An 11,440-nucleotide genomic window follows, 5' to 3' on the forward strand; every position below is an offset into this window, starting at 1 on the left:
GCATCTGAAGATTCTCATGCCCCTCTCTCATCCCACTGAGGAGCTAGCACGGTGATTTGTTTGGTTAAACCCTTTTTGTGGTCAGAGAAGGGAGGATTATCAGAGGGCAGCTTCAGGAGCTGTGGCAACTAGTGAAAGCTTTCTCTGGTCTGATAAAATGTACACTTTTTTCCTTTAAATCCCATTTTCCTGTAAACAGCCTGGCTCTTCAACTCACATTTTTCCCATCCCAGCTTGCCAAAGCACTGCACGAGTTGATGAGATACTGTCAGAGAAGATGCTTGTTCATTAAGGCATCATTATTGTTTCTGCTTGCATTTTTTAATCAACCTGCAGATAGATGTTCTCAGACAGAAAGAAATAACGCATCAGGGTCGACCTACATTTCTAGAACTGTGATTTAAAATCCACTTTATTTGGGGGGGTAGCTGTGCCCCAGGCTGGGTGGGCTGGGAAGCACCTTGCTGCTTTCCCCAGCTCCCTTTGCCACTTGGCTGAGCACTAGTGCAGGCAGCCCTCCCTTTGTCCATGGAGGTGAGCTCACGTGTTCAAATATTTCATAGGCTGCAGGGAAAGAAAAAAACACACCATTTTGCTCTTGTGCAGCAGCCAGATGGCACAGGGAGGGGAAACTCAGGGTTTCAGTGAAGCACTTGGAGGATGTGTTTGCTGTGACCTGCAGCACATCCTTCCCAAAAGCTCAGCTGCAGAACGGTGAAGAAGCAGCTGTTAAGGCTTCTCACGTGCTCCCTGCTCTCATGCTTCCACCATCTGCTGTCCTTCACCCCGACCGTCCGGCTGGAGCCTGCTGACTGTCAGGTTTGCAGGGTAAAATGCCTATTTTGGTGCATGTTTGCACATTTCTAGCAAAGGAGGGACTGCAACCATTTTGCTGCGAGTTGCTCATTGTAGTCACTGAGTGCTGTGCTTAAGAGCCACGTAAATCAGAGGTAAGCAAGACTTGTAAGGCTCGGGTTGGGTAGCTGAGGGTGAAGTAAAGAGGCTGTGCTCCTTCCTCTCCAAGATGGCTTTGGGCAGTGGAAAAGGAGCTGATAAAATCCCACCCACCGTCTTTCTCTTTTGCCCACAAGTGTAGCACTCCAGTCTGCATTAAAGCATTTTGCTCATTATAAGGGGAGAAAAAAAATGATTACACTAAACCTAATTTAGGTTGGAACAAAACAGACCATTATCATCCTGTTCATTGATAAGTTATCTGGCAGCACTGGGCCCCCCCAGCGACACGGCCACGGTGGGTGTGCAAGCACAGCGGTTTCTCGGGTAGCAGGGGCTTTTTCCATAAGCAGCAGCTTAAACAAGTGGGTAAAGCTTATAACTCAAACCTCAGGAGCTTTGCTCACGGCTCTGACTGAGAGTGATGTGCAGACATGTGCCCCCTGGGGTTTTGCTGGCAGGGGACAGACTGTCTGCATCAATTCCTTTACTGAACCCAAGAGGGGATGGTAGGGCAACCCAGGAGATGTGGCTGGGTGCAAGGCAAGAGTGTGTGCTCAACCCCTGGGGCCAGCTCTTTCCACTCCCTTTTGGAGAAGGGGTCCCAGAAGCCAAAATAAAGTTAGGATGGGGTCACAGTAGCAGCAGCAAGGGACAGGGATGTCATCTGCTCTGTTACATGCTTAACCAAGGCAGCACAAATTCCTCATTACGGTTCAGTTGGAGGCTTTTTGTTTTTTTTAAAGAAAGGCAGCATATTATTGCTTTGACTTCAAGGACTTTATAGAGAACTTCTTGCATTCCTTTGCTTTATGATCGGAAATATCCCCATTTAATACAAAATAGCTTGAGGCATAGTTCTGCTGCCTTTCCCAACACTGAGTAACTCCCAAACAAAGGCCTGGAATTAGAATTGGGAGGAATTAGAAATGGGATTAACTTCATGCATCAGAGGAACCCTGCAAAAGGGCGTTCAAGAGTGAGACCGTGTCACTCATAAGGGATCATAGAGTCATAGAATGGTTTGATTTGGAAGGGATCTTAAAGGTCATCTCATTCCAACCCTCCCACAGGCAGAGACACCTTCCACTAGAGCAGGCTGCTCAAAATTCCATCCAGCTGGGCCTTGATGCACGTGTTAAGTGACCCTGACATTGTGTATCTTCCCTCTCAAGGTATCGACCAGGGCCAGATGACGTACGACGGCCAGCACTGGCATGCCACCGAGACCTGCTTCTGCTGTGCCCAGTGCAAGAAGTCCCTGCTGGGACGGCCCTTCCTGCCCAAGCAGGGGCAGATCTTCTGCTCCAGGGCCTGCAGCATTGGTGATGACCCCAATGGCTCTGACTCCTCTGACTCGGCTTTCCAGAGCGCGCGAGCCAAAGAGTCTCGCCGCAGCGCCAAGATCGGCAAGAACAAGGGGAAAGGAGAGGAGGGAGCACGCAGCCCGTGCAACCAACTGCAGGTCACCTCCAACCGTCTCTCCACTGATGTGGACCCGCTGTCCCTGCAGATGGATCTGCTGAGCCTGGCCAGCCAGACCCCGAGCCTCAACAGGGACCACTTGTGGAGGAGCCGGGATGAGCTCTATCACTACGGGGGCAAAATGGAGCAAAGTCAGTCCCAAAGCCCCTTGCAGCTTCTCAGCCAGTGCAACATAAGGACCTCCTATAACCCCAGCCAGGTCCCAGGCTCGCAGCAGGAGCTATGGGCAAAACATTTCAGCAACCAAAAGAGGAGCTCCTCACTGGCGATGAAGAGCCACGGTGGCAGCTTCATCCAGGACTGCAGAGAGGACTACTACTCAGGGAGGCTTCGCTCACAGGAGAGCTACAGCGACATGTCCAACCAGAGCTTCCCTGAGACCAGAGGAAGTATGAAAGTCCCCAAGTACGAAGAGGAAGAGGAAGGTGGGATGCCAACGCCGCAGTGTCGCACCCGGCACCCCATCAATGCCCTCAAGTTCACAGAGGACCTGACGCCCACCGAGCAGACTCCCCGGGGCTCCATGGAGTCCCTGGCGCTCTCCAACGCAACAGGTATGTCACCTCCACTCCTGTCACCCTGCAGCCTCCCCAGGACTCCCTCCGTGCCATCGGGTCCCTTGTGCTCGGGGTCAGTGCCACCACCAGTGTCTTCTCACTGCAAGGGTGACTGACAGCTTGGGGACTGCTGCTCAGTGCCACAGACCTGCCTGCCTGGCAGCCTCTCTGCCTTTGCTTGCTTGTTTACCAAAAGCAGAGCTTTATAGATGGCTGGCCTTTCTGTGCAGCTCAAAACAAATGTTTCCAAGCTCTTTAATCCTCCCTTTTGTGAAGAGAGGGGGAAAATCAAGGCCAGCTGCTAATACAGAGCCAGATTCCAGCCCTCCGTGCTTGAAGGACTGCTGTCAGCAGCCCTTGTGGGCTAAAAATATTTTAAAATGCTTTGAAATAGGCCCAGTTAACCCCTTCTGAATGTTATGCAGTCCTCGAGCACATGACTAGTTAAAAGAAATTCCTCCCCCTCTATGCACAGCTCTTTTATTCCTCTTCCCCAACCCCTTGGTAGAAACTGCAGGGAAAAGCCAAGCGAGGTGTTTGTCCTGTCAGGCTGAGCCTGTTCTCATGAGCGCATCCCAGGGTCATATTTCTCAGTCCTCTCACCCCAAACATGTTTGGGTTTCATTTTGCGGCTGTGGGGATGGGTGTGCATGCACAGACGTGTCTGTGTGGGGCTCTGGTCCACAGCTGGCCCTGGGCAGGATCAGTCCTTCCTGCAGCCCACTCCACTCACCTGGAACAGCTATCCTTGCTTCTGAGTCCCTCAGCAGAAAACTGCTCAGAAAAGAGAATACTGAGCCTGGTTTACTTGCCAGAAATACTGTCTTGCTTTTTCTTTGCTACTCCCCTGGCTTCTCTCTGTTCCAGCCAAATATTGCTTGGATTTGAGCAGGTTCTGTGCCTGAAACCCTTCTGCCTTGCTGCTGGCAGGGAGCAGCAGCCTGTGGGGTGTTTGGTACCCTGTCCTGAGGATCCCACATGGGATGCTGGCACTGGGTGGTGGGGATGTCTCGGTGAGCATCGCTGGGACCCCGGAGAGCTGAGCCACACTGAACCCGAGTTCTGGGCTCTGCTCTGCCTGGATGGACAGGTTTGCTCTGCTGCGCCTGTGCCTCCTCACCCACTCCCAGTTTGGTGTGTTTGTTTAGGGAAGCTGCCAGCCCCATGCTGAGATGTGAAACGATCTCTGTGTTCAGCCAGGAGCTCCCTATCCGACGAGTGGCAAAACAGCAAGGAGAGGAGAAGCTAATGAGATAGGAAGGGTTTTTCTCAAACAACCTCCGACATACACAGAGGAGAAGTAGATGTGAAATGGTGAGGGAGTTGGGAATTGCTCTCTGAAACAAGTTTTCTTAAGCAAAGCTCCACATTTCCAAAGCCTCTTGTGTTCCTGAAAACTCATATTGTGTAAACCCCATCAGTACAAAAAAGTCTTGAGCAACACTGAGCTCAGATGAGCAATCCCTGAGCAGTGGAGGAGTTGTTGCATGCTTTGGAGCTGAAGTGTAGCAAGTTATTGGGGATACAGGTCAAGACACAGGAAATATGGCAAGGCCTTCGTGTTGGAGTGAAAAATCATTATGTCTTTCATTTTAGAAACCCCTTTTTTAAAACTCCTGAAGGAAGACCTCCCAAAGGCTCCATCCTCCATGCAGAGCCAAAGTATGAGTTTCCTTACGGGCAGTGCCTGCCTTAACGGCTCACTGCTTTCCTGCTCTCTGGAGCAGATGCTCAGCGTGATGGGGCTTGCAGCGATTTTATGCCATTCCTCTGCAGAGTGAGGTGATAACATTTTTATTTATGTGTAAGGTTCTAATAATTTTCCTTGCTCTGGGACCTGGCACACCCGAGCTGGGGGCACTGCAGCAGCAACAGGCAACTCCCTCAGGGCCGTGTCTGCAATTATGGAGGACACAATTAGCATCCCATTTAATTGGCAGCATTTTGAGGACAGGGAGATTCGGTGACCTGGATGAGGTCTGTGGCAGAGCAGGTTTTTGGGCAGGTGGTATCAGGGCACAGCACTCTGCTGCCTGGCTTTTCCCATCCCTGAGCAGTCTGCCCAGCAAACACCCCACAGAGCTCTCCCCCAGCACAGCTTGGGGGTCTGGCTCTCCCCATGCCCTGCACCCCACATGCCCCAGCACTGATTTCCCAGAAGCTCCCAGGCATCCACATACAAGGTCCCTTTGAGCTACCAATGCTGCACAGTTGCTCCACCTTATAAAGTGAAATAATTAATACTGTATCCATCTAAGGTTTTATGGCATCGCTGAAAACGTTTTTATAGGGAGCTGAAGGGCAAACAGTCCCTGACCTGCAGAGCATGTGTTAAAAGCTGGTCCCTCCCTGGCAGCAGATTTTGCTGTGATGTTTCTATTATGACTTTAACTACTAATTAGCTAGAGACGTCAGTAAACGCAGATAACTCGGGGGGTGTGCAGCAGTAATCTCTTGTCCTTTGGCCAGCAGGCTGCCTGCCCTGAGCAGATGTTGTTCCCTATAATATTTTGTGGTCATCCGTTGCATGGGTCAAGTTCTACATGACCCCAGTCTCCTGCAAGACCCCAGGTTTCCACCTTACCAAAAGGCACTTTAAAAAATCACTTTAAAGCCAATTCCTCATGGGTTAGTAGAGAGGTGAGACACCAGGTTAGTCCTGGGCACGTGCCCTTACCGTGCTTGGCTGTGCTCTGCTGTGACTGTGGGCAGTAGTGCACCAGCAGACACACAAGTGGCAGAGGTGGCTGTGACCCTCCTTGTGCTCTGTTTCAGGGTTTGAATTGGGTGGGAGTGTCTCTGCTGTCCTTTGGTTTGTACTTGTGTAATTGCCACAAATGCTGTTGTGATTTAAACACATCCACCAGCAAAAGGCAGAGTGTCCTGCTGGGGGAGGGCATCTCTCCTTTCCTTCCATCTTTCTGTTTGAAAATCCCTTTTCTGCCATCAACTGAAGGCTACAACAGACTCAGATCTGCTACAGCTTCTTGGAGACTTGGTGCTCCTCCTGCCCAGCAGGGCCATTAGATGGAGAGGCCAAGAGCAAACAATACCTCCCAGCCCATTTTCCAGGAAAGAGATAATTTTTGCTGATTTTATAATTTTATCTTAACTTTTATATTTTATTTCCTTTGGCTGCTTTTGCTTGGATTTTTTTTTTATACGGCATTAGCAACAACACAAAACTGTAGATGCTGTAGCAATGTTTGCCCCCTAGCTCCCTGCATTAAGCAATCAGGACAATGCTAAGATGGAATCTGTCCAGGAAGCTTTGCTCATGATGAGGAGCCTGATCCTATGAGAGGTTAATCACTTCCCAGAAGATACTCAGTCCATCAGCCCTGCTCCCAGTGCTTGTGCTCTGCCTTGCTCTGCTTGTGTTTGCATTTCCCTCTAAAAAGGTTTTGCAAGCACTGTCTGTGCCTGGCAGCAGAATTAGAAATCAAGAGCTGATCTCTGCTGATTCCAAGCAGTTATTTTCACAAAATGCCAGCTGGTCAAATAGGCCACTTAAGAAAGTACCTGCAGGCTAAATGTTATTCTCAGGGAACAGTCTCTTTGTGTGCAGCTTGCAGAGAGCAGGAACACTTTGGAGGTAGAAGTTGCATGGAATGGTGACACTGCTGTATGTAAAAGAAGAAATAGGTTTTAAGCATCCCTTGAGAAAATGAGTTTGGGTGAGGGGAACAGCCTCATCTGTCACAGTTATAAATCTGGTTTAAAAAGATGTTAAACTGGTGCTGTTACAGGGTGGAATGCGATTTCAGTTGTACAGCTCACATTGCTCCTGTCATCTGTGTTCTGAGGTGCCCAAAGGTCCCAAATAGTTTGTTTTTCCAGGACTAGACAACAACTGTGGTGTACCCAGCAAACAGAGAGAAACAACATATACACATGTGGGTCAGCACTGATCCCTGTGTGTCTGAGTTGCAGAGTAACCTGACAGCACCATCTGTCTCCTTTTCTTCCTCTGCCTGAGGAGGAGCTGAAAGTTGTGGGCCAGGCAAGGGGAAGAACAAGCCCTGTTCCTCAGGGCCAGGGTTATATTTCCTGAAGGAATGTTCAGTGGCCCAGCCTCTCCTGCACTGAGACTTGGAAGCAGCTCCTGAACACCCCCAGGGATGGCAGTGAGGAGTCCCAAGGCTGGTCCCCATCCCTGCGTCCTTAGTAGTACTTCATCCCATGGGTGCTCCTCTCCACTGTGGGCTGGAGAGAGAGGCTGCTCCAGGCTCTCCAGCTCAGTTACAAGCCAGAAAATGTCACATTGGCTGTTCCTGACTTTTTTTTAAGCAAAAAAGGAAGTTCCCAGCTCTCCAGCCTGTTCTTATCACTCTCTTTCCCCCAGGCACAAGCAGCACAAAACTGATTCCAAGTCCAAAGATGTGATCCCTAGGGAGAATTATTGCCATTTTGAGACCCAGGTCTAGCACTCCCCAATCCAAGCCAGATAATTTCAAAACCCATGCAAAGATAGAGATTTTCCATCCCAAAGGCCCAATGCCAAAGCACTGTCAAACTGTCAGGAGCTTTTCTCCTCCCCTTCACCTGCCTTTTGCTACTCAACAGTGGGAGGTTTGGGGTACCTGCTGTGGGGGTCAGTCACATGCATAGCTTCAACCCTTCAGTGTCACACATGGCCATGCAAAGCATGTGGCATAGCAACCAAACCAGAGGGAGAACCAAAATGGACTTCTGGAAGGAGATGTTGGAGGAAGCAATAGCACATTATTCCCAACCCATGTATTGGCCATCCTGCCACGTCTGGGGATTGTGCAGGAGCTGGGGGTGCTGATGAGGGGGTTACAAGGGGACATTTAGGTTAAAATCTAACCCCCTTCTCAAGCAGCATCCACATAGGGACTTCTTTCAGCAAGCTGGAGAGAAGGACTGTTTGGGTAGGAAATACACCCTGACACCTATGGATGGTTGTTGGGACCACAACCCACTTGGTGAGCACCCCTAAATTGTTTACTTTCCACGATTTCCAGTTACATCAGGTTTCTGCTTTATTTCTGCACACCCTGAGGTCGCTCAGAAGTGAGACAGGGCTGAGCTATAAACAAAGACTTGGGCAGGCTGTTTCTCCTTAAGTTCCTTTTAAGTTCTTGGGATTGACCTTGAAATAAACCCTGTTTGAGGAGTGGTGAGGATGTGCCTGCCTGATGGCTGTGTGAGAGAGAATGCTCTGACACAGGGGATTGGACACAGAGAGATCATAGAATCATAGAATTTTAGGGGTTGGAATGGACCTTACAGATCATCTAGTCCCAACCCCCTGCCCTGGGCAGGGACACCTCCTCACTAGATCAGGTTGCTCAAAGCTTCACCCAACCTGGCTTTGAACACCTGCAAGGTTGGGGCATCCACTACCTCCCTGGGCAACCTGTGCCAGTGTCTCACCACCCTCAAAGTAAAAAACCTTTTTCTAGTATCCAACCTAAACTTCCCCTCCTTAAATTTGAACCCATTACCCCTTGTCCTATCACTGCAGTTCCTAACACAGAGTCCCTCTCTGGCTCCTTGTAGCCCCTTCAGGTATTGTAAAGTTGCTTTGAAGTCTCCACACAGTCTTCTCTTCTCCAGGCTGAACAGCCCCAACTCCCTCAGCCTGTCCTCACAGGGGAGATGCTCCAGTCCTCGAATGAGATGCTGTGCTGTCCCCTCCTGCACCTCTATAGCTGCATTTAAGCACTGGCTGTCGGGGTTGAGCTCTGGGTTTTGGAGCTGGCAGGACCCTCTGTGAGGCTCAGGTGGGGAGGGTTGTGCTGCACGGGTACATGTGTATGCAGTGATAAATGTAAAGGCAGAATCAAGCATCAGCATAGCTCTGCTGGCAATATCCTAAGTCAGGGCGTTTTGAGTTCCCCTGCTGGGGTGAAGCAGGCGATGCTCTCTCTGCAGTGGGATCCTGGCTCACCCTGTGTTAGCCCAGCTTCGTGGGGAGTTTGATTTAATGGGGGCTGGGAGCTGCTTCCCCTCACTGGGGGGCTGCATTCCCAGCCTCACACACAGCCTACACACCCTCTGCGGCCTCTCCGCTGTCATTTGCCGAGTGGTTTAATAATTCATAATTAATGCAACTTGCAGCCCTGGTTCAGCACAGCACACAGTGGGATTTAAGCGCCTCTGAGTGCTTTGTTGTGGCAAGGTTGCAGAGGTGATGCTGACGAGGGATATCTTTGTGCTGTCGCTTTGCTTATTCGGGTGTGATTTCCCTTGGTGATGTTTATGGGATAAACAAGGTTCTTAATAGGGGTGGGGAAGGACTTCAGAGGGGATTGTATGGTGTGTTCTGAGCAAACCTGAATGTTAACCAGAAACCTGCTTTGTGTTCCTGGAGCCATAGCCAGCTCGAGTTCTGTATCGAACGCCCGCGGACGAGCTGCAGCTTTCGCTGGTGCTCATCGAGAGGTTTGTGTTTCCATGGCTCCAGGGTGAAATATTGAGCCTGGCAGCCCCACGCAGTGGAGAACAGCAGCAAAAAACCTGCTGTGTCCACGTGTGCCACGGTGCTGGCGCCAGCCTGGCTGTGGAACAGCACCAGCAGGTGCCATCTCTTCTTCCAGTGCTAGAGCCTCTGGGGCAGCCAACGATGTATGTGCTCAGTGTTCCAGAGAGTTGTTTCGCAGAAGGAAATTTTGGTGGGCTCAGCACATTACCCCTGGGTTTGCCCCCTTGGAATGGTGTTGGTGATGTGGTAACAACCATCCCACGCCATGGGCCAGAGCAAGAGCTTGCTCGCCTGGATGGCCTTGGAAAACAGATTCTCAGGTTTCCTTGTTAGAAGAAAGTCAGGGCTGCATGGTGGGGTCTCTCCTCACGTGCTGTTTCTCCCAGGTTTGGGCTCACTCAGGTTATTAGCTGTGTTCCCAGATGAAACACTTCATTAAGAGGGTGCTTAATGAATCTGCAGCAGCTGTAAATAAATATTGGTAACTCAAGATGAGGCCTGATGCACGGGTGTAGCTCTGGAGTGGCAAATGACCTCAGGAGACGAGTGTTGGTGCCACCTTCACCCCATGCAGGGCAGTGTGGGACTGGGGACCCAGAGCTGCCCCACATGTGCCCAGACATCCACTGCCTCTGGGCACCAGGGAAAGCCTCTGGCACCAGAGCCTGCCCCAGCCCCTTTCTGCTGTGATTGCATAGGAAGAGTTTTCTTCTTCTCCAAGCTGAAATTTTCCTTGCAGGAGTCAGCAGACCTGGAGAATAATGTGTTCTCTCCTCTTTGCAAGCATTTTTTTGCCTGCGTTTGAAGGCTGTTATTATATCCCCTTCAGCCTTCACTCCTCTAGACTAAACAACCCTTGCTCTTTCAAACTTTATTCCCAGGTTGTATTTTCTAGATGAAATTTTTTTAGACAAATGGTTATTGCTGTCCCCTGAACTCACTGCAGTCAGACTGGAGCACTCCTGGCTCACTCCCTCTATTCCTCACTGAGGCTTTATGGCTCTGTAGAGAGGGACAGGATCATTTAGGGAGCTTAGAAAGACTAACCTGGGCCTAACCCTGCTCATGATGCTTTACACCTTGTATTGGCCTAAATGTAAAGTTCAGCCTGGAGGCAACTTTGTGTTCCACAAGGATTATAACTTGCATCCTTGACCTGGTGCTTGCTCAGGGCACCATAAGAGCTGTGCAGAGCTCTCAGTGCCTTCAGTGATGCTGGAAAAGCTCAGCTTTGCTCCTGAGTGAGTGGAATAAATCCTTTGCTGCCACTGTGAGCAGGTAAAATAAAGTTTCCCTGGCTCCTAGCCACACTGCTTGCTAGGTCACTTCTTAGTGTGGTTCCCAAAAAAAAGACTTGTGCACATGCAGCCTACCCAGTCTGCCTGGGAAGATGCATTTGGCCCTCAGGAAGGAGTTTCCCACTCTGTTGTATGGAGAAATGAAGTTGTCAGTGTGGCTTTGCTGCAGCCTCCCAAGCACAACAGGCTCCATCACACCCCAATTTCTGTGTGTTGGTGATGGTGGTGAACGTGCTCTGTGCTGGATTCCTCTAACAATCAACATTTTCCCAGCAATTCAACATCGTAAAATGTGTGTGCTTAATTATAATCAGACTGTCTGGATGAACAGCCAGAAACTTCCTCTGGACCTAGTAATCACTGATTAAACTTCACACTCCGAGCATGGGCCATGTGTGTATCTCAGGCTCCTTGTCTGAACTCACTGCTCCTGTGCTGACCAACACTTCCAAGGGGAAAAGACTAAAGCACTCATGGTGTGTGTGAGGGGCTGGAGACCCCATCCTGCATGAGCTAAACTGGCTGTCTCTTCCCTTCCTGAGCTGGAGCATCCTGCTTATCTCAGCTTGCTTTATCCCCAGCAAAAAGAAACAGGTTTCCCTGCAGGTTGTCCTGCTCAGTCTCAACCATATCACTTCTGCCTGTGATGTGGAGAAGCAGATATGTCTCATTTAATTTGAAAATATTGTTTCACT

The 11,440-nt window shown here is 50.1% G+C and overlaps 1 protein-coding gene across 1 annotated transcript in view; it reads left to right on the forward strand.

The window, feature by feature from the left end:
- Positions 1-11,440, forward strand: part of PRICKLE2 (prickle homolog 2 (Drosophila)) — a gene marked incomplete at its 3' end in the record, with an annotated part of 31,302 nt that overhangs the window by 16,868 nt on the left and 2,994 nt on the right. Inside the window, exon 6 of the mRNA XM_009071732.1 lies at positions 2,130-2,993. Coding sequence (XP_009069980.1) covers positions 2,130-2,993 — 864 coding nt within the window. The remainder of the gene's footprint in view (positions 1-2,129; positions 2,994-11,440) is intronic.

This window comes from Acanthisitta chloris, unplaced genomic scaffold (assembly GCF_000695815.1).
Source record: "Acanthisitta chloris isolate BGI_N310 unplaced genomic scaffold, ASM69581v1 scaffold8073, whole genome shotgun sequence".
Lineage (NCBI taxonomy): Eukaryota > Metazoa > Chordata > Aves > Passeriformes > Acanthisittidae > Acanthisitta > Acanthisitta chloris.